Source organism: Papio anubis, chromosome 11 (genome assembly GCF_008728515.1).
Source record: "Papio anubis isolate 15944 chromosome 11, Panubis1.0, whole genome shotgun sequence".
Taxonomy (NCBI): domain Eukaryota; kingdom Metazoa; phylum Chordata; class Mammalia; order Primates; family Cercopithecidae; genus Papio; species Papio anubis.
In genome coordinates, this window is record NC_044986.1 from 106,046,021 (window position 1) to 106,073,398 (window position 27,378).

Sequence of the window (27,378 nt, forward strand, 5' to 3'; positions counted from 1 at the left end):
CTCTTTTCTGGGTTTTATGTCTAACCCTCAGTTAAACACTGCTTTCCCTACATCCAATACAAGTCGCTTCAAATCAATGGATGCTTTATGAACATCAGCAAAGTACCCAGCATTGTTTCTTTTCTCAAGGAGATTCCAATCTCAGTTAGATCTTCCCCAGACTTGGTCTTTTGAAACAGTCCAGTCATTTCATGGCTTCCCGGTTTAAAGCGGTATCCAGAGAGTTTCATTTGCCAAACTTTGATTTAAATAGAGAGGCCCTTCCACTTTTTCCAGAAGAGAATGCACTTTATACTCGCGATGGCTTTACTGTAATGGTGACATGGGGAATGGTTTCAGATGACACAAGTCGTTACTAGTATATGAGTTCTTAGTAAAAAGAAACACTTGGTTTAGAGGGCAAATTTGCCAATAAGAAAACAGAGTGAACACGACGGTTGGAACAGACCAAAGTGGACAAGGCTCCCGGGAATGTACGTGCTTGTATTGGAAGGAGGCCAATGAGGATGAGAGGGAGATTTTCATTCATGGTGCCCAGACCGTTGGGTTCACCATCCTATCCTCTCTCTACCTTTTCATAATTTTCTGATCCCTGTTTTATTTTAATCGATTATACTTGGTTTATTTATTTATTTATTTATTTTGAGACGGAGTCTCGCCCTGTCGCCCAGGCTGGAGTGCAGTGGCCGGATCTCAGCTCACTGCAAGCTCCGCCTCCCGGGTTCACGCCATTCTCCTGCCTCAGCCTCCCGAGTAGCTGGGACTACAGGCGCCCGCCACCTCGCCCGGCTAGTGTTTTGTATTTTTTTAGTAGAGACGGGGTTTCACCGTGTTAGCCAGGATGGTCTCGATCTCCTGACCTCATGATCCGCCCACCTCAGCCTCCCAAAGTGCTGGGATTACAGGCGTGAGCCATATACTTGGTCTCTTTTCATTGTCTCTCTGCCCTGTCTTCCAGAGCCACAAACTAGAGAGCATATAAAGTTTAAGGAATTCAGTGGAGCAAAATGGAGTCTTGGCCAGTCTTCCATGTACCTGTTTAGTTTATATTGATTGTAATGCTCAGTGAAATAACATCTAAATGAAGAGGACAATAAGTATCACGTATAAGGGCTATCCAAGCCACCATTAATTCCTCCCACAAAAGTCATTTTTAATTAAAGTCCTTCAAAATAATGCACACACACTGAGTGTGCACATACATACACATACAAACATACACAAATTCACACACAAACACACAGACACATGCACACACATACAAATTACGAAATTTCTCTTTAGATGCTTTGAAAAAAAAAACACTTTAGTATATTCCAACCTTGCCTAGACATAAGGATTTTTAAAAGCACTGTTTACTATGGCAAGTTCTGGAGTTCCTAATTTTGCAACTGCAGCCCAAAGGAAGACAATGATACATTGGTAAGGTAGCCATTGAGCAGATACTGGGAGAAACCTCTTTTGGAATAAAATGGAGCAAAGTGAGAAAATTAATGTTTTTCCCACATTCTGATTCCCTGCTGTCAACTCACTTCTGGCTTTATTTCACGGACTGCTTCAAAGTTGGAAATCATTTTCTCTTCCTTGATTCTTTCTGATCAACATTTAAAAAGTCAATAGAAAATCAGGAGGAACAGTGCCACAGCCATTTACCATTTACTGTAATTTACATTCACCAGTGATCACTAACCAAAAAAAAAAAAAAAAAAGTTCCCTTTGAAATGTTTCAACATTGTCCTTAAGGAAAAGATAAAAATAGACTTATTTTTTCTTTTGTCCTTTTATGCAAATGACTTTGATTGTGTGCAGAATATATCACATTCTCTCTGTGTGACAAGGTAAGAGATACACACGGACAAAGCAAAATTTTTTAAAATCCTTGAAATGGCTGTTATAATTATTGTTCAGCAACAAAACTATCTGAACAAAGCCTATTAAATGCATTCTAAATCTGCTCAAACCATAGCAAACTTATTCAAGGGAGCAAAATAACATTTCAACTCTCATGGCAAAAGTAATTTTAATTTCTATTTAAGTTACTTATGGACCAATAAGTAACTGAGCCTTAGCTGCTTCAGTAAGGCCTCCTGCAATCAAAAGATTTACCTTGGATGGGTTGATGTCAGAAAGAGAGAAAGAGAGAGAGGAAGGAAGGAAGGAAAGAAGGAAGGAAGGAAGGAAGGAAGGAAGGAAGGAAGGAAGGAAGGAAGGAAGGAAGGAAGGAAGGAGGGAAGGAAAGAAAGAAGAGGAAGGGGAAGGGGAAGGGGAAGGGGAGACTTCTGAATGTACTAATTCATTTTATTTCCTTAGGTATACGATAGAAAATATTACTTTCCATAGAGTTTTTGAGGAATAGTGAATATACAAAGATTTCTCTAAAAAGTGTGTTTGCCTTTAGGAGATAATTTTACTATCATCTGGGTACAATTGGTAACATGAGAAAAATCTCTAATGAATACTTATAATTTTGTTCTAGCACATTTCTATATTCATAGTTGTTTCCTTACAAAGCCTTATTTAACTACATTTCTCCCATTTGAATGTGACACTCTTCTATTCTGATGAAGATTAATTCCATTTACTTGTAAATGAAATAAAGCAGTATCTGATTACTCAGTGGACAGGGGAAGTTAAGTCAATTTTTATTAAAATATATTAAGGAAAAAGAAGATGATCATTTATACCTGGTTTTTAATATAACAGATAATTCTATAATCCTATTTACAATGGACAAATGAATTGTTTTCAGTTCTTTGAGAAAGCTTGGTGAAATACTTTGTAAACATTTTCAAGGCATAGAATTTTAAATTAGCTTTTACTTTATACTAGTTTTAAATGACAGAACAAGTAAAGATTTCCATTCAAATAATAAACACTGTGCAAAGCACTATAATCTTAGAAAAAGGAGGAGTATTATAACCTAAATACTCTTGGGAAAAAATCCAAAAATCAAAATCAATGCATTCATCTTTGAAAATTATAAAAAAATTTCATTAAACCACAAAAGATCAGGCAGCATTACTTTTAGGTAGAAAATCCTATTATGAAATAAAACATCTTCAGTTTTGGAAGTACCTAAAAGATTTCCTTAAGAGGTGATATAACACGTGAATTTAAAAAAATTTAAACAAATTAATAGAAGTTTGCTTTGTAAGTTTTTCTTTCAAATTGTTTTGGGCACAAACAGGAACTGCATTGTGAATTCAAAATAAAAGAGATAGATGCTAGGTAGGCAGGTAGATAGCTAGGTAGATAGATAAACAGATTGATAGGGACAGATCTCTAGATATCATCTAAAAGGCGAATGTTAGTGATTTACATAGCTTTGCTCTTTAAGATAAAGATTGCATAAATATATAAGTTTATAAAAGGGTTAGAAATTACTTGTAAAAGCAAAATAGTTCCAGCCATAATAGTTTATTGCATTTCTTCAATTCAGTGCAATGGATTCCAAACTATTACTTCAATTTAATCTCTAAAGTTGGAGATAACATATAGACAATAACTAAAAACAACTATTCCCAAAGGCTGCCAAGTTCACTGCTTTTGTTTCTAGACAGATTTATACATCTATGCATTGCTTGGGCATGAACAGAAATGTTTTCTTTCAGGGAAATACAAAAAGAAAACTAAGGCAGTCTCTTTTCATTCTAAATGTTACCATCTTTTCTTGAACATTCGAGTATTTGATGCCTTCTTTAATAGAGCATAGAGTGACATGTTAGCAAATGTTTTTATCACAAACACAAAAGCTATGCGTGGATTAGACATGCAAATATTTTTACAAAGAGACCCTTATCAGGCCAGATGCGGTGGTTGACTCTTGTAATCCCAGCACACTTTTGGAGGCCGAGGTGGATGGATCACCTGAGGTCAGGAGTATGAGACCAACCTGGCCAACACGGCAAAACCCCATCTCTATTAAAAATACAAAAAAATATAGCTGGGTGTGGTGGTGGCACTGTAATCCCCGCTACTCAGGAGGCTGAGGCAGGAGAATCGCTTGAACCTGGGAGGTGGAGGTTGCAGTAAGCAGAGATCACGCCACTGCACTCCAGCCTGGGCAACACAGCAAGACTCCATCTAAAAAAAAAAAAAAAAAAAGAGAGAGAGAGAGAGACCCTTATTCCCTTATCTATCTTAGATCTGCTTCAGAAATACAAGGTGAAGTATAACTCCCTGAATATTTAGCAGAGTGTATTATGCATCATTGCTTAAAAATAGAAACACAAATTTTCATACATATGTTTAGATAATCAGAGAAAAAATTAAATGCCTCCTCTATTTGTAATGGCCTATCGATGTGTAGACCTAATAGTGTTTCCATCTAAGTCACAATATTTGACAAAGACACATGAGACATTTTTGGGGAAGGTTCATAGAAACTTATGGTTGTCATATACAGTTACAGAACATCACTGTTTATCAGACACTGTCATCCTTTATGTTTTCAATGAATTGGTGCTAAATTGTTGAGTACACATTAATTTGTATGATAAAATAAATGGCAAAGACTTACTGTGATTCGTGTAGCCAACTAGCATTATTCCTTGTAAAGATGATGTAAGTTCACGGACAGAGTAGATTCATCATATTATGGATCTTCATGGAAATAAGTAGTGGCTCTGATATTCCCCCAGATGCAGTAATAAAAATAATGCTATCAGCATGTCTGTGTCAACTCAGATTTATCTAGCCTTTGAGGTACAATCAATTCATTATTCCATTTGTGATTCTGAAAATCACAGGAAGAAAACCTAGTCTTTAAGGTCTAATCCACTGATATGGAATGGGATTGCCCAGTGAATGATCCCGGAAGCTCTCTCCTTATCGCCAGGAAAACAGATAGCTAAGAAGATGAGTTATGGTCCCCACAGGGACAGGAGCTGAGCTGAATTCAATATTCCTTGAGACCTGGTAACCCCAGTCTAGGTGCTGGTGGATGACATTTTTCACACTTTGCTAAACTGCTGGCGGTTAAGCCTGGACCATATTGTGTGGGATCCTCAAATGTGAATTTCCCTGTATGAATTTCTCCCATGCTTGGGAGAGCAAAGAATTCCTTCCCAGGAGTACCGTCCCTCTGTGGGTACATCCAGCTGCACTCTGGCACAAGCACGCCTCTCCATGAGCCACCAGGAGAACGGAGGCCTCCTGCATCTTCTGACCTCCCTGCTCCTGAGTTCCAGCCCATACTCAATGGCCACTTGCTCCTTCATCCTGAGTCCTTTGTTCAACATAGAAAGAATGGACATATTCTGAACTACAAAAACAATGAACTTTAACATGATTTTTAAAAATCAACTAGACAAATATTTAGACCTATGACATTGGGGCTGGAGTCTAATTTTCACATTGAAAATAATTTTCATCTGAGTATATTTGATATGTCCTCTTGGAAATTCGTATAGGCAAAGAAGAGAAATATGTTTGCAAAATGATAAAATAGAAAGTCAGCTGATTAACTGTTACCTGGCATTCTCTATATTCAAATTCCCCTATTACTGTCACTATTTAATGCAGAGTAAGGATATATGAAAGTCCTCATGAATGGCTATGAAATTAAAGTAGAAAAAACTTGATGTGATGATCATATAATTAATCTTAGGATCCGTTGGGGAATGGGGAGATTAAATATGAGATTTCTCTTTGAACATGGAGAATGCAAGAATATTATTCACCCTGAAACATAATTCTTGTTCTGAAAATAAATTATATGACAAATGCAGTTAATAATTCTACAACCTGCATGTATCATTCTAAAGACTATTTTCATGCCATGACTATCAGTAAACTCAATTAGCTCACAGTGAAGCATCAAAGAGAAAATTCAGTTATTCTTCATGGAACTCTTTGAAGGACAGTTATGGATCTTTTTCCATTTTTGTTTCAATAAAGAGCTGACATGTCAAGCTAAGAATAATCTATAATCGAGCAAGATATATGATACTCTATTTTAATCCTCATTATCTTTTTAGAGGGTGAGCAATAATTGCAGATATCACTTCTGTCTGATTTACTATTTTCGGTACACTTTCTTCTTTGCAAAGTAAAGTCCTCATCAATATACTAAATGAAAATGAATGGGAGAAAAATCAGAAGTTTAAAATCCATGTGTTTTTGCAAATTACCCAAATAGAAAAGACTGAAATAGATTTTGCTGTCAGTTAACACACAACCTTTGGCAATACAGAGTGGAAGAAATGAGGCCAGTTCTCAACCCACATTAGATAGGGGCTGTCAAGGTAGCATCAGGCCACTCTGCCAGGAAAGGCAATGGCAGAGACCTGCAATTAACCTTCAGAATCAAGCAAGGAACAGAAGGTCACGCAAAATTTCAGCAATATTGATTAATTTAAATTAATGAGTAGAAATCGAAATATTTCTGAAATTCATATGCTCATCCATAGCCTTTCCCCTAACCACTATCTCACGTCACACTAAGCTAAATTAACTCATCTTTTTCACTGCTAGATTTGGGATTTCTGATCCAGTTCCCATAGCTATCGGGTAGGAGCATCAATGCCAACTTGCCTTTCTGTATTTAATATTGTATAGCAGTTTCCAAGTACCTTCCTGATAAATTTCAAACACCTTAGTGTCATACACAATGAAGTTTAAAATCTTGCTCCTGGTTATCTGTGTAAAACACGCTATCTAGTGTGACCTTGACACCTGGATATCTTCTGACACTTTCTTTGTGACTTGGTTCAGATGACACATCATCGCTGCATTAATCCTGCCTCTCTACAGAACAAAGGTCTCCTTCTGCCTGTTCATGAACCTATGCAATATTTCTCCTTTTCAACTGCATGCTTTCACATGCTTTCATTCTCTGTGCAAGCCAATCTGACACCTACAAGCATTTGGAAGATTTCAGTTCACTTTGAGGTCCAAGATGTGCACTTCTTCAGGATTAATCTTTGCCTTCCCTTTGCATAATTTTCTGATTTTGCAGCCACATGTTAAACATCTACCAGTTTAAGAGTCCCCCAAAAGGAAATACTTCACACACAAAAACTCCATCAGATTTTCACATTCATAATAGATATAGCAAAAGGTCTGTTCAATGTCAAAGGATACTTTTGAAAAATGTCAAAAATCTACACTATCACATTCTTCTGGTACATAAGGGTTTTCTTCTAGGAACTCACTGAGCACGATAGTAGTGTAAAGACAGAACCAGCATAGCAACATTAAACAAAATTTTATCACTCCATTTCTGTGAAGTGGGATGATGTCTTACTGCTCCTTTATAGTTATATTCATTATTGTCACTTTCAGACCTCTGAAATTGAGTGAGCTTCTGTAGGCTTAAAATACAGATGAGGAGTAAGATTTTCCACATCTAAGGATGATCCAATGTACTCTCTTGTATTAGTCCATTCTCAAGCTGCTGATAAAGACATACCCAAGGCTGGGTAATTTATAAAGAAAAAGAAGTTCAATGGACTCACAGTTCCACATGGCTGGAGAGGCCTGACAATCATGGCAGAAGGTGAAGGAGGAGGAAAGTCATGTCTTGCATGGCGACAGGCAAGGGAACTTCGCTTTATGAAACCAGCCGATCTCATGAGACTTGCTCACCATCATGAGAACAGTATGGGAAGAGTCCGCCCCTGTGATTCAGTTATTTCCCACTGGGTCTCTCCCACAACACATGGGAATTATGGGAGCTATACAATTCAAGAAGAGATTTGGGTGGGGACACAGCCAAACCATATCATCTCTATACTGCAAACATAACATGGAGACTCTGTCCACATCAACATTACAAAATTTGTTTTTTCTTCATAAAGTAATCATCAACACCATCACATTTTTTTTTATTTTTTTGAGACAGAGTTTCACTTTCATTGCTTAGGCTGAAGTGTTGTGACACGACCTTGGCTCACTGCAACCTCCACCTCCCAGGTTCAGGCAATTCTCCTGCCTCAGCCTCTTGAGTAGCTGGGACTACAACATGCACCACCATGCCCGGCTACTTTTGTATTTTTAGTAGAGACAGTGTTTCACTATGTTGGCCAGACTGGTCTTGAACTCCTGACCTCAAGTGATCCACCTGCCTCGGCCTCCCAAAGTGTTGGGATTACAGGCGTAAGCCACTATGCCTGGCCTACATTCTTTTTTTAGATTAAATATTTGCTGATGACTTACTTCCTCTCAAATAGATTTTCTAGTTAAAGGCTGCAATCAGCTATTAGAGCCCATGCAATGACCTTGTATATAGCAATTAGCAACTGGTAAAATTTTTAAAGAAACATATCGCACAATTTGTAAAAATAAGATGCCAACACAACTGGCAGTGTATGTGTGATAGCCGAAGATCAAAGAGAGTTTTTAGATATGTATTTAAGAGAAAAACTGTTTATCTCTACTTTTTAGCTAAATCTGTCACATATATTTGTTGATCATTCTTGACTGTACTTTCCTCAGATATGAACTTTAATGCACATGAATAATACAACAGTTGCTGGATACAACTGAAAGTTTTAATTAGGCACCAGAATGAGAACTCCATAAGACATACTGTTGGCAGGCACCTAAATTTAATCCAAGATTTCTGCTCTCAAAACTAATAGCTAAATCCTTACAACCCAAAGTGTGACCTGTGGCCTGCCCACAACCGTATCACCTGAGACCTTATTAGAAACAGAATATCAGACCAGCTCCAGCCTAGAACTAAGAAATCAGAATGTGCTTTTTAACCAGATTCCCAGGTGATTTGAAAGCTTGTTAAAGTTTCAGAGGCATTGGCCTAGCTCCCAATCTCTGAGTCACTTTTGATCATGAAACTACACTAATATGATCCTTAATCCCTATTTCTAAAACCTCCCTTCTTCAGTCATCCAGAGGCTTTTGCTTTTGAATCAAGGCAAAAATCACACAGTACAGTCCTTTTCATAAACACTTTCAGTGTCCCAAGAGTGCGAATATGAGACTTCCAATATTGCATGTGAATAAGTGTTCAAAACCACGTATTTGGTCTAGCACGTCACAAAGGACTCTGTGATTGATTTCTATAAAGTGAAGAACTGTACGTGATCAACACTGTTCTACAGCAGTGGGCTGGTGAAACTGAGCTTTATGAAGCATCAGTAATTTCAGCCAACACTGCTGAAGCTCTCTCCATCCTGAGAGGTGCTATCCTTGCTACAAGAGCTTCTTGCCAGATAATGGGAAGGTGGCCAGCTTCCAGGGGAAGATGCTTGCCCTGCTCATTTACACATGTGTCCCTGAAGTTGTGGAATTCAGTGAAGGCCACTCCAACGAGGCCAAGTCATGAATGGAATCCAATCCTGCCTGAAAGCCCTGTAAACCTTTATATTCCCAAAATAATTATACAAAGTGGCACATCCAGTGACTATTTCAGGACACCTCATTTTTAATACCTACACATCAGCAGAAGGTACTTTACTTCTCATCTGGCTAAGTGGTTATATGTCCATATGAATGAACAGAGGAAATAGAAGAAGAAAAGTCTCACAGAAATCAACATTCAGATCAATAGTGGCATTTGCCATCTGTTGGGTTCCTGCTTATTCAACAGGATATACACTTGGCTTCTAGAGATTTTATATGTTCATGGGAAGAATATTAGAAAATGAAAACAATGACAACAACAAAACCTTAACTGGAAGAATTACTTAACTGGGATACCAAGTTTTATAATCCTTCCATTATCTGTTCTTGTGAAGAGCCAGAAAAAATACTGTCACCAAGTACCAAGTGAAGAGAATAACAGCCTTTGTGTCAAAACAGTAAACATGCGATTGTCTCGTTTTGGTTTGGAATTTTTGTTGTTGTTGCTGTTCTATTTAAGTGAAAGTAGAATATAAAGTCTAGGCAATGAAAAAAATGAGGAGAACATCTGAGGAATACCGTTCTGGGTGGTTTTTGTCTCACTGTGATACACATAATTTTAACAGCCACTACTGCAGCCAGGGCTGCAAGACAAAATAATTCTGATCCCTGAAACCGACTTTGAAAGCATCTAAAGGAAAAAAGCACACAGAACTTTTTCTAGCTTATTGTTTTTGTTTAGCAATATAAACCAAAACGAGAAGCGAGATCTTGTAACAATGCCAGGCACAGAGTATTCACTTTATAACCATTTGGTTCCTTTCTTTCTTATTTCTGTTGAACAATTAGGCAAAACTATTTCCAAAAGAGATGCAACCATGTTCACAATTACCTTTTTTACCTTGTTTTTTTTTTTAGACTTAGTCTCGCTCTGTCGCCCAGGTTGGAGTGCAGTGGTGGGATCTCGGCTCACCGCAACCTTCCCCACCCAAGCTCATGCAATTCTCATGCCTCAGCCTCCTGAGTAGCTGGGATCACAGGCGCTCGCCAGCACACCTGGCTAATTTTTGTACTTTTGGTAGAGATGAGGTTTCACCATATTGGCCAGGCTGATCTCAAACTCCTGACCTCAGGCTATCCGCCTGCCTCAGCCTCCCAAAGTGCTGGGATTACAGGTGTGAGCCACCGTGCCTGGCCCACAAACACCATTTCAAGGGCCAGGATAAGTAAACCTTTCTGATATGGTTTGTATATTTGTCCCTTCCAAATCTCATTTGGAAATGTAATCCAAGTGTTGGAGGTGGGGCCTGGTGGAGGTGTCTGAATCATGAGGGCAGATCCCTCATGAATGGCTTAGTGCCATCCCCTTGGTGATGAGTGAGTTCAGGAGAGATCTGGTTGTTTGAAAATGTGCAGCACTGTGCCCCTCGCTCTCTCTTGCTCCTGCTCTCATCGTGTGACATGCCTGCTCCTGCCTTGCCTCCTGCCATGGTTGAAACCTTCCTGAGTTCACGCCAGAGGCCAAGCAGATGCTGGAGCCATGCTTCCTGTATGGCCTACAGAACCGTGAGTTAAATCAACCTCTTCTCTTTATAAATGACCCAGTCTCGGTATTTCTTTACAGGAAGGCAAAAATGGCCACGTACACTTTCCAAACTTTCAGAGGTAGATTTTTGTTTCCAAAACTAGTGGCAGTGCCAACGAGTTACTTGGGGAGCTTTAGATCCCAATAATCTCCATCAATCCCCAGAACTCCATCAAACTAAGTGAATCTTGAAATAAAGGCAGTATTCTTAGTATGCAACTCTAGCTTCAAGACAAGTCTTTTTTGAGCCAGACTGAAACCCCACAATTACCCTCATATGGATACCCAGGGGCTGCTGCTGTTCAAAATCACTACATAATTCAAGTGCCATTTGTCTTTCCTTTTGCTAGAAAGAGCAACGTCAAGTCTAAAGGATCAACCTTGTGAGCCTGGCAAAGCCTGCATTTGAATACCAGCTGGCTTTGAATACTCATTAATGGGAAACCTTGGAAAATACTAAAACCTAAATCTGAAATTGCCCTCATGTAAAAGAATCATTGAAATTGCCCAGAAAACAGGGGGACACAAATCTCTCGAGACTGCTGTGAGGACCAAACAAGACAGCATCTACACAGCACCTGGCAGATCTTAGCCCTGGGTGCGTACCCACCAAACAGTCCCCTGGGCCATCCTTCTGCCGTCTTTTTACTGATTCAAAACTACTGACACTTCGTGGTCTCCCTCTGTTAAGGTAGGAAGTGGAAAAATAGGCTGAATAACAAAATTACGGCTACAGTAACCCCTGGGATTGCATTTGCAGGAGTGTTAATATATCCCCAATCAAAGAGACTCCTTATTTTATAAATGATTAAGAAAATTCAGCACTCCACGAGAGAGATCACGGAGTTCTCACAATCTGTGTTTAAGAAAATTCAGCACCCCACAGGAGAGATCACAGAGTTCTTGGAATCTGTGTTCTCCTCTTTCTTTTTTAAAAAAATTTTAAAATCTTTACCTACTTAGGGGGTACTGGTGCAGATTTTGTGCATTTCGTCATGGTAAAGTCTGGGCTTTTAGCCGAATAGTGATGTGTTGTTCCCTTTCAATATCCATCGAGTCCTAGTTCTGGGCAGAGAGTATACGCCTCTGCTTCTATTCAGTTCTCCTTTCTTGACACTACACCCCAGCTAAAGAGTGGCAATTATGTTGCCTACCCCAAGTTGCTATGACATCATCATTGCCAAAATAGCAGGTCACTCTGCAGGAGTCAGAATATCCTCTTAGAGACATAAGAAGACTTCTGCTCCTGACACGTCGACCATTGCCTGGTAAGGGACCTGGCTGGGGCAGCCTGCGAACACCATAGCTGCATAATAGCTAATGCCACGGAGCGGGGTTCGAGAAATTGCTGTCTTTTTCCAATATACTGAATCCCCACAGCCTAGGCTTCAGATCTTCTGAAGATTTCTCTCAATGTGAGGGAACAAAATGATGCCTTGATACTATTTGCAGGACTAGGTAGTATCTGCTTCAGGAAGCTGAGTTCTTTTTCTTAAATAATGAGTATTTCAGGGACTGTGGTGCAGTAAAAAGGATGCTGCCTGGTTCTTAAAAATCATAAGCCTGTCAGCTCAGAGAATGTAGGAACTGAAACTTCAGGTTGAGAGGGAATGTACCAGCAGACAATGAGCAGACCATACGTGACAATAGAACACTGATGCAACCTCTCCAGCACCCAGTTCAGGAAGCCACAACACAGCCTTGGCAGTAGTGAGCCCGGAAAGGTCAGGACTTCCTTAGTAACTGAGAGCTTCTCTATTTCTTTGTCTTCATATCTCTCTCAGGACCAACCATTAAAAGCCAAAGATGTTCCTCAAACTAGTAACATAAGATGCTGTTTCTTGCTGGGTGCGGTGGCTCACGTCTTTAATCCAAGCACTTTAGGAGGGCAAGGCAGGTGGATCACTTGAGGTCAGGAGTTCAAGACCAGCCTGGCCAACATGGTGAAACCCTGTCTGTACTAAAAATACAAAAATTAGCCGGGTGTGGTGGTGCACACCTGTAACCCCAGCTACTCAGGAGGCTAAGGTAGGAGAATGGCTTGAATCCAGGAGGCAGAGGTTGCAGTAAGCTGAGATCATGCCACTGCACTCCAGCCTGGGCGATAGAGCGAAACTCAGTCTCAAAACAAACAAACAAACATGCTGTTTCTAATTAGCTCACCTCCAGGTTTGCCATGCCAACAACTTCCAATCAGAGTGCATCTGAACCTTCTATTTTTCACTAAAAGCCTTCCCACTCCCCAACCTGCCTCCATATCTCTGCTGAAAACAAGTGATGGCAGCCGAAGCGGTGCCCGAGCAAACTGGATAAATCACCTCTGCTTGTTCTCAGTTGGGTGGTCTTCGCTTTTTACCAGTTTACTTGCTTGTTTCTGTTGTACCTAGTTTACAAACAAGGTCGTATTTTGTGATTTGCAGTGCTAAGGCCTACAGAAACTTGAGAAATGTAACACCACCTTTGAGGCCTTCGAGCAACCTTCAAATGTGCCTAAAATGCACCCTCTGCACATGTCTGTACTTTGCAAACTGTTCTCTGACCATTCTCCTCCCTCCACTTCATAGCTGCAACCATAATAAAGAATAACTCAGTCAGAGAGACCCATCATTCCAGTTTGTCCAGAACTCTTCCATATTTAACACTGGAAGCCGTCCTACGTTCCAGAAAACCTCTTGGCCACGAGCAAACTGGAACCAGCGGTCACGCTATGAGACAGTCCTGGAGATGTCATTCTACACCTCAGCCGCTGCAGAGGAAATTGACTCTGCCTGGCATGCCCCTCCCTCTTCCCATCAACAGGTCATCAATTAGGTGAACTCCTCTCAATCTGTCAAGCCCCACCTAAATGCCCAGTTCTAGGCTAAGCCTCTTTGGCAGCACCCCAACTCTCAATCCCAAGCAGTTTCCTCACACTCTCCTTCATGCCACACTACAGCCTGCATACTTTCATTGTACATATCACATGGCACTGGGATGATTTGCTTATGGCACTTAGATGCTCTTACACAGGGCCAAGAGAGGTGGCTCATGCCTGTAATCTCAGAGCTTTGGGAGGCCTTCGTAGGTGGATCACCTAAGGTCAGGAGTTCCAGACCAGCCTGGCCAACGTGGTAAAATGCCATCTCTACTAAAAATACAAAAAATAGCTGAGCGTGGTGGCACGTGCCTGTAGTCCCAGCTACTTAGGAGGCTGAGGCAGAAGAATTGCTTGAACCCAGGAAGCAGAGGTTGCAGTGAGCTGAGATCGTGCCACTGCACTCCAGTCTGTGTGACAGAGTGAGACTTCGTCTCAAAAACAAACAAATAAATAAAGATGCTCTTACACAATGAATTCCTTGAGAGCAGGCACAGTATTCTTGCCGCACTGCTCACTGTCATCAAGTTCTAGATTGAGATGAAGGGACAACTTATGTAATAAAAGTTGGGCACCTACATGAAATATATTCACCAATCCATTTCAGTTACTGAGACTATTTATCTACCTCAATCTGGGTGTTGTTGTCCTGCCCATCGTCCAGTAGCAGGTCTGTGAAGCTTCTGGGCTCAGGAGAGTCTTGGCTGACGCTTGCTCGGTTCGTGTCTACCGCCTTGAGAAAGTCCAAGTTTCTTTTCCACCTGTGGCTGTATGCATGGGAATCGATTTCCACCTCCTCCTCTGTGTGAGGGAAGGCCTGAGCAAATCCATACTGCCAATCTGTTTGAAAAAGAAAGAAAATGTGTTACCACTCATTATGTGTACCATACACGAACGTGCTGCCGGCTCGAGAAGAAAAAATAATTCTGTGAGGCATGAGAATAGGAAACTAACGTATAAGGGTTAAATCTGTTTACTTGTGACATCTTGAGCTGGTACGAACATCTCTGATTGGAATGCAATTGCAGGAAACACCAGGAGTTGTGACAGTGGTTAATGGGCAGATCTTTCAGAGTTTTTAAAAACAGATGTGCTGCCCTGAAGCAATGCATTTTTATTCCCTTCCCTCGCCCCCTCCACATGCACACTTCATAAACATTCTCTAGCTGTTCTGAAAAAGCAAGCTAGAATCCAAAGGGATGAAACCAAGTGACTGTCAGATTATTTTGAAAATAAAAATCAGACCTCATTAACTTGTAAGCTTATATTTATTTCACTTGCATTACGCTGGACAGCAAAGAGACACCAATGTATATGAACGGGTTAAATAATACATGAGATCGTCTTCACGTAAATGGGCGAAACTCCCTTGTAGCTTACAAGCCAGTCTTGGTTCATTGCCTGACCCATTTAATAAGTAAGACCCTCAGGAGTCATCACTGCACTTTTGTTCATTTGCGCCGTTCTCACCTTGAAATCTTGTCAGGGTCTAAAGGATGACAGTGATGGGCACTTATAGAAATGGATGGGAAGGCAAGGAGATCAAATCACAAAGGCATTTTAAAGCTGTCTGCAGGGACTGGCCTTGCTGACCCAGCTTATCCTGCTACTCCAGGAGGAAAAAATGAGATTTAATCATTACTCCCCGTCTTTCATTTCGGTAGGTCAGTAGGGGAAGGCGTGCCACAAGTATTGGAAATTCAGTTTCTGAACAAGAACAGCCTTCTTCTCCCCAACTATTACTAAAAGATATGAATGGACGGGTTTTGGAACTGGCAAGATATGGATTCAAAAAGGGAGAAGAAATTTAATTATAGCCATTATGTTCCCCTTGGTACAATAACATTCTAAGAAACCAAAATGTATTTAATACAGCTTATAATACAATGATTCAACTACTTAGAACTCTAATAACTAACTTAAGGTTACCACTACCAATCACAGGCATAATTACCTAAACTTTTCAACTCAGAAAGGTGCTACTAATTCTTCTAGACAGAGAGGATATTATTTGGTTTCACAGTAAACTTAAAAGATCTCTTATTGTCTGACATTTTGGTGCATAGAACCCAGAGAGAAACACTACCATGATGTCTGCCATCTAGACCTTTCCTTGAACTCCTAGAATGTCAGAGCTCAAAAGGACCACAGAGACCAAAGTAGCCAAAACTCCACAGGGAGAAACCCAAGAGCAAGAGAAATGTAGCATTGTGTTCATTTTATTGAATTGCTGTAGGCTTAAAAAAAAATTCATGTACATAAAGGGCTGAGTGTGGACACCCTCCTGCCCTCCACACAATGTGTAATAAGCACATCTAAGTAGTATTGTCATCATCACTGTAGAAAATATCTCTTTTTGTAATACTGTTGTCCCTACTAGCCATTGGATAGTACTCAAAATGTGTTTATTGACTGACTGAATGAGTGGATGAATGAATTGTTGACAGTCTTTCTGGAACAAGCATCATCGGACCAGGCAAAATTAAGTAGTGAAAAAACTACTGTGCAAGGAAGAATCCAGGACTCTTGGGCTGGAATTCTTTCCAGTAGATTTGCTGGTTGTATGATCCAGCATAATTCTAAAAAGTCTCAGTGCTTTTGTTACCCTATATTTTAAATGGGAATGAAAATATCCTGCCTGCAAAAGCAGATAGCTTTTCTGGAGAATGTGTCAGGCTCTAAGACCTATGGTTTTAGGCAAAGCTGCACAAAGCAATTTTACTTGCTTTATTTCTATATCCTGCTTAATTACCAAAAATATATGAGGCAGTTTATAATCCAGGTAAGCAATAAAACTTTATGACAACCAGATAAGACCTCCTAGCACAACACTTAGGTCAATGTCAGATACCTGCATTTTCCTTGCACTTGCTATAGTAGCTCTTAGCAAGTTACACCCCTGACATAGCTATGCAAACACAAAGAGTCACATAGGAACTGCTGAAAACCCATGCAAGATCCGTGTTGGAATGTCAACCTAGATAAGAAATGGTAGCAAACATCATGCAGAGAATAGATTAAACGATTCCAGATAAAAAATGGTATTTTAAAAACATACACACTAAGGGAATGGTGTCAACCAGAGGCATATCAGTCTTCCAAAATGTAAATCAGAAAAAAGAAACACCTACATCAAAGGATTTGTCTTCATTAAAATCTTCAAAACAGAATTTCAAAGCAGCTCTTGGTTTCTTTTAAATAAGTGTTACTTCTTCCTCCTTGATATTATTTTTTACCATTTTTTAGATATTTATTACATAGGACAAAACAGAACTTTCTGGAATAGCCATTAGCACCCTCCCTCCCCTTTTAAATTAGCTTCTGGGATCCTGGCACAGAACAGAAAGTAAATGGAATGCCTAACACTGGGGAGCCTTCTGCATGGGATTCTACTTCTCAGCTTCCTCAGATTTGCTTTCCTATTTTAGTTCCTGCCTTCCTTCTCTAGAGAACAAATGAAAAGGAACTCCAAAACTTAGAAACGATGAAGTCTCCATTTCCCACTTAAGTTGAAATTTGAGAAGTCTGATGAATGTGTCGAACTCTTGTTTTTGTAGTGAACATTCAAGCTCATCCTTTAGTAAGATTATTAGGAAACAGTAAATTTAGCAGACAGGTAGGAGACAAGCATATATCCTTACTCTAGCACTTACAAGGTTTGGTCTCTAGACAGCTGAGGTTTGATTTTTTATCCCATTGTTTAGCAGCATTTTATGATTTTGTATCTCTCCCTTGCTGTCACCACTGACAGCTATTACAGTCAAATGTTGACAAACCTCCATCTCTGTGCCTCCTAGAATTTGCTACCTCAAACTTGGAAAACAGATCACTTGCTTGCTCTAATTGTGTTTGCAAAGAGTAAACAGGATCTCAGGAAAAACCTGAGGGGTTTTCTAATGAGAACATTTGTGAGCTTTAGGGCCTGGCATCCATGAATATCCATTTGGTTGCTTCTTTTGGTTGGCATTTTAAACCTAATTCTTTCTCTCTGGTTATGTCATGAATAAACAAGGCTACCTGGTCGTGCACAGAGGAAATCCTATTATGTGTTCATAATTCGGTAGTACATGGCTCATCAAGACTGAAAAGTATGAAACTGAGTTAGATTTTGATCCTACTTCTAAATGATTTTTAGAGAAGATAAAACAAGTCAAAATGGATGTTTTACAGAATAAAGACAGGATAATTGGAAAAATCACAGCTTCATTATCTATATTGTAAATTACTCCTATGCATTTCACAGACTTTCAAACTCATACAAAATATTTTAAATTACTCTTTAAATCAGCACCAAAACAAATTACTCAGAAGCAAGATGAAGGAATATATGTGACATACTTTTTCCCTTTCCAGCTGTAGTAAAAACAAAAGCAATAGGAGGGATCTTTGAATAGTCTGGCTGAACAGATTGTTTGTTTCCTGTCTACTGTATGTTAAGTAAACACTGATGGAAAAACCTTCAATGATCATTTTCCCCAACATATTTGGCTATAGTCATTAATCACACAGCTCATGGAAACACTAAACGCACCTCTTGATTCCCATTGGAATATAAGAAGAGGAAGCTTTGAAAACACATTTCTGTAAATACAATTGACCTTAACACATTCTTAAGATATTTTATTTGATCTTAATAGCAGATAAACTATTATAATAGAGAGTTCTTCATTGTTTTTCCAATAAACATTATTAGGAAACACCACAGTGTTCAGTTAATCTGAAAGTAGAACAGGAAATTCATGTGTATCCTCATATTATACTTTGCAAACCTTGCAGGTCTCTCTTTTGTCATCATATACTATAATATAACATAAAAGCAAAAGGGAAGAAAGCGGTGCTTGCAAGGGTATATTTCTGTATTATACTAATGATTTTATTAAAATATCTTGCATTTAACTGACAGTTATTTGCTGAAAACATCTGAACATTTTTTGAGTTTTACATACAAAGCACACACGTAATACATGTGAAACCACCAAAAAGTAACTGCATAAATTGACATGCATCTTACGTCATTAGGATCCATCTTTACTGCACCTTTTGACAAACACTTTGACCTGCACTTTTCAAGTGAAGCAAATCACTACTGTGAATCCTCTGAAACATTCAGAGTGTTCACTGAAAGCAGATTGGCTGGATAGATGCATCTGGGACTACATGAAAATATTTGGCTGAGACAGACTGCCATATGTCTTTGCATCTCAATTCACTGCAGAACCAAAGATAAAATTCTATAGAAAATAGCTATATCCTTAGGTATGTCGATAAACTGGACTACCCCAGCTTTGAAGTTTTAACTGGCAGCATTACAGACTAAGGTAGCTACAGAAGATAAAGTTTTCAGCATGCTTGGTCCAGAGATACTAAGGAGTTGAATGGGACCCAGACACCCTATTTTATTAAAGCTCTGAGGAAGACTTTTGTGTCTCCTAGGTTGAAGTTTGCCTCATATTCTATTCCCACCATAGGTGCTGATATGGCTTGACTGTGTCTCCACCCAAATGTCATCTTGAATTCCCATGTGTTGTGGGAGGGTCTGAGTGGGAGATCATTGAATCATGGGGGCGGGTCTTTCCCGTGCTGTTCTAGTGATAGTGAATAAGTCTCACAAGATCTGATGGTTCTGTAAGGGGAGTTTCCCTGCACAACCTCTCTCTGCCTGCTGCCCACCATGTAAGATGTAACTTGCTCCTCCTCGCCTTCCCCCTGATTGTGAGGCCTCCCCAGCCACATGGAACTGTAAGTCCATTAAACCCCCTTTTCCTGTATAAATTACCCCATTTCAGGTAAGTCTTTATTAGCATGGTGAAAATGGACTAATACAGGTGCCTCAGGTCACATTTCCATCATCTTTTGTCTCCTGGCTTCCTCGCCTGTTTGTTTATTTGTTTGTTTTAGAGACAGAGTCTTGCTCTGTCACCTGGGCTTTAAGTGCAATGGCATGATCATAGCTCACTATAGCCTCAAATCCCTGGGCTCAAGTGATCTTCCCACCTCAGCCTCCTGAGTAGCTAGAATTACAGGTGCACACCACCATGCCCAGCTAATTTTTAATTTTATTTTTTGTAGAGATGGGGTCTTGCTTTGTAGCCCAGGTTGGCCTCAAACCCCTGGCCTTGAGTGATCCCTCAGCCTCAACCTTCCAAAAATGCTGTGATTACAGGCATGGGCCTCCATGCCTGGCTAATTTTTAATTTTACTTTTTGTAGAGATGGGGGGTCTCATTTTGTTGCCCAGGCTGATCTTAAACTCTTGGCCCCAAGCAATTCTCCCACCTTGGCCTCCCAAAGTGCTGGGATTATAGAAGTGAACCACCCTGCCCAGCCCTATCTAGTGTTATGTTGTCAAATTCTTCCTTTTCCAATCTTTTCTCCACTTGCTACCAGAAGCACCTTTCAAATTTTTCACTTCACTTTTCTGACAAGCCTCGAGTGACTCCTTATATCCACTCAACTACAAGACACTCCATCCTTTTGTTCCAGCTACTTTCCTATCTCCTCCTTCTCCCCATCATGCCTATGCTCCCACCACACAGAATTTAATAATCTCTTTACCTACAATGAATATAGTTACTGTTGCATGGATGAAAGCCTTTACCTTACCCCAAGACTTTGGGAAAACTGATAACTCCTTCAAGATTCAGCTCAATATTGTCTGTTCAAATGAACTTGCCTCGAATCCCCCAGGCTGAGTTAATTGAGTTTTCCTCTATAATCCAGTAACTCCTTTGCCTGACTCCTTCAACACTTTTATGTCTACCACCACTGGAATGTGAGACTGTGCAGAGGAGAGTTAACACAGCAGGCATGAGACTGCTATCCTTAGAAAGTGCTATTTGCAAGGCTGGCCCATGGCTGGCATCTGGAAATTCCCTAACTGCTAAAACTGGCTCACAGTGCCTAAACCGGGCAAACAGTAGGATTTATGCTGAACACCTTTTTCCTTCTGGGAGTCTGGAATTTTGCTACACGCTAGACAAAAGGTAGCTTACATGACCAGCCCACAGTAAGACCTTGGGACGGAGTTTTTAACGAACTTCTGGGATAGGCGATATTTCACACTGTGAACGTGTTATAACAATTCATTGCTGAAAACTTAAAATGCATATCATGTGTGTGGAAAGGACTCTTGGAAACTTGGCCCTGGTTTCCCTGGACATTGATTGCCCCATGTGCCTTTTCCCTGTACCAATTTTGCTTTGTCTCCTTTTGCTGTAATAAATCATAACCACGAGCATGACTATACGATGAGTCTTGTGAATCCCACCAGCAAATCTCCAAAGCTGGGGTAGTCTTGAGGACCACGGATACAGAGATGTCTCAAAATAGAGACTCTAGCTTATTTATATTTTTTGTCCCATCAATACAAGCATGGACATTGGCATATAATAGGTATCCAAAGTTTTTAAATAAAAATTCAATGAGGCCTGGTGCGGTGGGTTACGCCTGTAATCCCAGCATTTTGGGAGCCGAGGTGGGTGGATCACCTGAGGTCGGGAGCTCAAGACCAGGCTGGCTAACATGGTGAAACCCTGTCTCTACTAAAAATACAAAAAATTAGCCGGGCATAGCAGCATATGCCTGTAATCTCAGCTACTTGGGAGGCTGAGGCAGGAGAATTACTTGAACATGGAAGGCGGAGGTTGCAGTGAGCCAAGACTGTGCCATTGCACTCCAGCCTGGGTAACAGAGTGAGACTCTGTCTCAAAAAAAAAAAAAAAAAAAATCAACAAATGAATGATTAACCAGGTTAACAACTGATCTGAGATGGTGTCTTAACAGTTTATGTATGAAACCTCTTGTCTAACTTATTAAGATTTTAGACTGAGTGCAGTGGCTTATGCCTTTAATCCCAGCACTTTGGGAGGTTGAAGCAAGCAGATTGATTGAGACCAGGAGATGGAGACCTGCCTGGGTAACATAGCAAAACCCCATCTCCACTATAACTGCAAAATTTAGTAAATTTTAGTGAAAAACATTTGGGTATGGTGGTGTGTGCCTGCAGTCCCAGCTACTTGGGAGGCTGAGGTTGGGGGATCGCTTGAGCCCAGGAGGCCAAGGCTGCAGTGAGCCGTGATGGCACTACTGCATTCCAACCTTCCAGCCTGGGTGACAGCAAGAAGTGGTCTCAAAAAAAAGAATGTAATCATGTTTCCGAGTAGTCAGAGAAAACGGTAGGAAAAAAAAAAGAATACAATGGGAAACAACCTGTAAAAGCTTCTAGTTAACCAAGATGATCTTAACCCCACAATAGCTCACTGGCCAGTTGGGTAATGTTTAGCTACACTTATGATTGCAGTTCATCATCTCTGTTCTTTGTGGTTAATGAAATCAGTAAGAAATACAACACATGTCTTTGGAGAACGTGGGCATGGCCCAGTGAGGGTGAAGGCTATGAACTAGATGAAAAAAAGAACAATTTTAAGTTAAAACTAGAAAATGAGCAGAGAATGACCCTGGAAGTTCGAGGCATAAGGGTTCAATCTCTGAGGCAGCAGAAAATTAGAACCATGCAGGCCTATGACCAAGATGCAAGTGCCCTGCACATTCCCTATTCTCTGTCCTTACCCTTCTCTGCCTTTGAAGTCATTGCAGGCATTTGGGCCATTGTAGGGTATTGTTTTGGTGAAAAACATTTGGCAATTTAAAAATACATATATATATAAAACGAAACAGAATGGGAAAATACAATTAAGCAGGCACTCAATCCAAAATACACACTTGGCCAGGCACTGTGGCTCATGCCTGTAATCCCAGCACTTTGGGAGGCCGAGGTGGGTGGATCACCTGAGGTCAGGAGTTTGAGACCAGCCTGGCCAACATGGTGAAAGCCAGTCTCTGTTAAAATACGAAACTTAGCTGGGTGAGGTGGCATGTGTCTGTAATCCCAGCTACTTGGGAGGCTGAGGCAGGAGAATCCCTTGAACCTGGGAGGCAGAGGTTGCAGTGAACCGAGATCGCACCACCACACTCCAGTCATGGATAGAGAGTGAGATTCCATTTCAAAAATAAATAAATAAATAAATAAATAAATAAATAAATAAATAAATAAAACAAAAATACATACTTAACTAATTTACACTTTTAAATTGTAATGGTTTATGATTTTACTATTACATAAAAGAGTAAAGAGACATTGTAATTTTATGTGTAATGATTATATATTATCCTATGGAAAATAAAAAGCATGCCAAGCCTAATGAGCCATCATTAATAAAATTTAAGACAACTCTAAGATATTGCTACATCTTTACTAAAGTATTAAAAATAAATAGAATAAAACTGTATTAATAGTTATAAAACAAAGCTGTTTTACACATTGCTTCTAATGATAGGTTAATAATGATAACAATAACCCTCATTTAGGGTTAGTAATTTGCTTGGGCTTGGCATGAATTGTTATCCCATTTTACATATGAGGGAATTGACGTATGTGAGAGGTACTGTGATGGTTCCAGGAGGCAGCCAGAGCCGAGTCGTGAGGCTGGGTCTTAATTCCTGTCTAATCTGCCTCTGATTAATCATTCAGAGGATCAGTTTAGCAATGTGTCACAAAGCCTAGTGATATAACACAAGAAAACAATCAAAGGAGAAAAAATAATCTAGGCCAAGTGTGCTATTTAAAACAGCAAAAATCTGTAAACAATTCAGCATGGAAAAGCAAATAAGAAATAGGATATCCCATCATGTTGATTCTGTTAATAGAAGGAAATGAAATGTTGTTAAGATAAAAACAGAGCAGAAAGTAATAGCACAGTAATATTGGTTATTGTTTCCTATTATATCTTGAAATATTTGAGAAGTACTTTAAAACAATTAATCTTTGCATTAATTGAGAGTTTTCTATTAACTATCTAGTAGGAATTTAAAAGAAAAATTCAAGACGATTTTAGCATTTGTTATACTGTGATGATGATAACCTCTTATCTTATAATAAAAGGAAAATGATCAAAGAACTCAGAGTGTCCACTGAATTTTCATATAAAATCTGTGTGATTTATTTAAGGAATAGGCTTCTTTCCACAGGAGCCATAATCCACAGATAATCTATGAATAGAAAAAGAGCATTTAATTAAATCTGAAAATCTATTTTGTAATAAGATTCTTGTGATTTTTCACAAAGAACATTGCATCGTAAACCCAGAAACCACATAAAATGTTTAGGATGTAACCTCCCACCATTGGTAAAGTGAGAGGGTGCAGCTTTATAGCCATATGGTACTTCCCACCTATAAAAGTCTCCTATTCTACGGTTTAGCTAAGTATCTTGTTTGTGTACTTTAGGCTATTTGGGGTCATATATTAAACATTCTACATTCATTTTCAAGTTTTCTATTTGTGAATTTCATGTATTATGATAATACATGATATTATGATGCATGATAATAATTTGTGAAAATTCATGTATTATGATAGCTTAGTGGTTCCAGAGCACAACAATCAACTAAAACCACTTGGTAAAACACTTTCACACTGCTATTCACCTTTAGTCATCTCACACTGCTCTTGTTTCCTATATTTAGCTAATTTTATAATGAGGGCTCCAAACTAACAGCTAAGTCCCACCACATGAAAAGTTTGAGTTCGCCAACCAGGGGAGATGGAAAATTCTGTAAACAAGGACCAATCATGGCCAATAGCCTCACTATGGAAAATATGAAATGACTGAGGCAGAAGAGGCCAGATGTAATCAATTGTCTTAATGGTACTCAGTGTGAGAGATGATCTGCAAATGTCTAGAGTCCAAATCACTGAGGGCCTTCTATTAAATTCAGGCTTTCAGATGTCTGATAGACTCAATCTCATTCCATATTGTCATAACACTATATTCAGTTTATGGGGTCGAAATCCGTAATGGTGCAATGTTGAGCCCAGGCTGACTTACTCAATGACCACAGACAACAGCCAATAGATGTACCTCTGTCTGATTGTGTTTTATAAATTGCATATGATTTAAATCAGATAAATCATACCATTATCATCAACTTACCCAGTTCCCATTCTAATTAATTCAAGCTAGTATTGGGGTGAAATATTTTGATATGAAAATCTTGTTTCTCTAGGTAAACGTATGATTTTGAGTTAAAAAAAAAATCACTTTTCATTTAGCCTCTTTCCTCAAAATGGTAGAACTTTAAGCCAAAAAAAAGGGAAAATGATGAGAAATAGAAATTTCAACATCAGTATAAATTTAACAAATATTGGATATTCACAAACTGAATCATACTTTTTTTTTTTTTGAGACAGAGTATCAGTCTTGTTGCCCAGGCTAGAGTGCAACAGCAGGATCTTAGCTCACTGCAACCTCCGCCTCCCAGGTTGAAGCAATTCTCCTACCTCAGCCTCCCAAGTAGCTGGGATTACAGGCATGTGCTACCACACCCGACTAATTTTGTATTTTTAGTGGAGTTGGGGGTTTCTCCATGTTGGTCAGGCTGGTCTCGAACTCCCGACCTCAGGTGATCCGCTGTCCTCAGCCTCCCAAAGTACTGGGATTACAGGCATGAGCCCCCATGCACGGCCTGAATCATACTTTCAATACTATTTCACTCCACTGAATTTAGCAAGATCTTTTTCACTTTTTTGGGAATAAAACATTTAAATTTGGATATCAACTACTATTCATCCAACTAGCAGTTTTGAAATAAGTACCCAAGAATTTCTAAAATGCTATGAATGTCTGAATCCTGACATTACTTTCCTAAATAACTTTCCCTAATTAAATTGCATGATTGCATATATTTACACTGATTACATAATTTAACTAACATTGTAAATAATCCACAATCAACAAAACTATATTAAGAAAAGAAATCGAGACAGTAAAAACTATACTAAAATTAGATTTCCAGTTTTGTGATATATTCCTTAAACATACAAACAACCAGTTAAGAATCAAGCACTAAAATGAGATAGAAACTCACATTTCAGAAGTAATCTATCAACACCTGTAGATGAGTTGCGCTCTGACACTTTTAGAATCCAATGGCTTCTTTTTTCCTTTATTTTTGAATTACATTTTTATAAAAGGTTTTCATAACTCACAAAAGCAAATTCTAGATAAAGTAGAAGACTCTCTGCTTTAAGTAGTTGTTAAAATATATATTTAGAATAAATTCCTTCTAAGGGTGTGGCCTACTTTAGTGTAAGACTAAGAAAAATACCTGAATTTCATAAAATAATTGAAAAACAATGTCTTTCATATAGGACAACAAATTCTTGCCAGGATTTTGCTAAAAATCATGTTTGATAGATAGCCACTAATGCTCAGGACAAAGTAATAAGAGAGAAATCATGTTCTTTATTTTATAAATAAGCAACACCTGAAGAATATGGACTTAACATGGTCCAGTTCAAAAAGTCATTAAGTGATGAATTTCATTGTATAAATAAAAAAAAAAAATCCTTACAGTAAAGTAAGCATGACCTCATTCTAATTAAAAACATTGGCCAGGTGTGGTGGCTCACACCTGTAATCCCAGCACTTTGGGAGACTAAATCGGGTGGATCACAAGGTCAGGAGTTTGAGACCAGTCTGGCCAACATGGTGAAACCTCGTTTCTACTAAAAATACAAAAATTAGCCGGGCGTGGTGGTGAATGCCTGTAATCACAGCTACTTGGGAGGCTGAGGCAGGAGAATTGCTTAAACCCGGGGGATGGAGGTTGCAGTGAGCCAAGATCATGTCACTGTACCCCAACCTGGGTGACAGAGCAAGACTCCATCTCAAAAAAAAAAATTCACATAAGTAAATAACTTGAAGGGCTTTAAAAATTATTAAATTAAAATACTTTTTTAAAATATAAAAAATAAATCATTAAAAAGGAAATAAGAAAACAATTAAAATATTATTCTGTCCTGGATGCAGGGCTCAGAGTTATCACCTTAATGAATATCCTTCCAGAATATTTCTCTGCAAGCCTGCACGTGTCTTCAAACATACAAGTGTGCATGTGTGTATATATGTGTGTGTCCATATATGCATATAACTTGATTTCAGCATTACATAATAAATATCTTTCCATGTTATTGACTGTATATAATATTTAATGGACAATTTGTGCCTACCATAAACTATTCCTGAATAGTTAAAATTTTAATTTGATACCAGAGGCTATATTTTTGTGAACAACTGCAATTCTTTGCTCAGAAACAATTTCTGAGTAGAAACTGTGCACTAATGCTCTCAGCCTGTATCAGTTTACACACTCACCAGCAGGACATGATAGCATACCACGTTTTATAGGGCAAGTTCCAAAACATACTTTACAAACTTTTGCTTTTAAAAAAACATTTACATTTTGTTAAGCATCTCCCAGATATTTTCTTATTACTCAGGCTAAACCATAGAAAACTGGATTTGTATTGTTAGCCACCTAAATATGGCATTATGCCAGACACGGTGGCTCATGCCTGTAATCCCAGCATTTTGGGAGGCTGAGGCAAGAGACTTGCCTGAACCCAGGAGGCAGAGGTTGCATTGAGCCGAGATGGCGCCATTGCATTCCAGCCTGAGCAACAGAGTGAGACTCCATCTCAAAAAAAAAAAAAAAAAAAAAAAAGTGGCATTATTAACTTAATCTTAATTTGAAATTTTGCCAATATAAACATTTTAGATCTTATCAAATGATGGAAAA

The 27,378-nt window shown here is 39.1% G+C and overlaps 1 protein-coding gene across 1 annotated transcript in view; it reads right to left on the reverse strand.

The window, feature by feature from the left end:
• PLXDC2 (plexin domain containing 2) overlaps positions 1-27,378 on the reverse strand; it is a 453,142-nt gene that overhangs the window by 253,051 nt on the left and 172,713 nt on the right. The window contains exon 2 of the mRNA XM_031652709.1: positions 14,371-14,582. Coding sequence (XP_031508569.1) covers positions 14,371-14,582 — 212 coding nt within the window. The remainder of the gene's footprint in view (positions 1-14,370; positions 14,583-27,378) is intronic.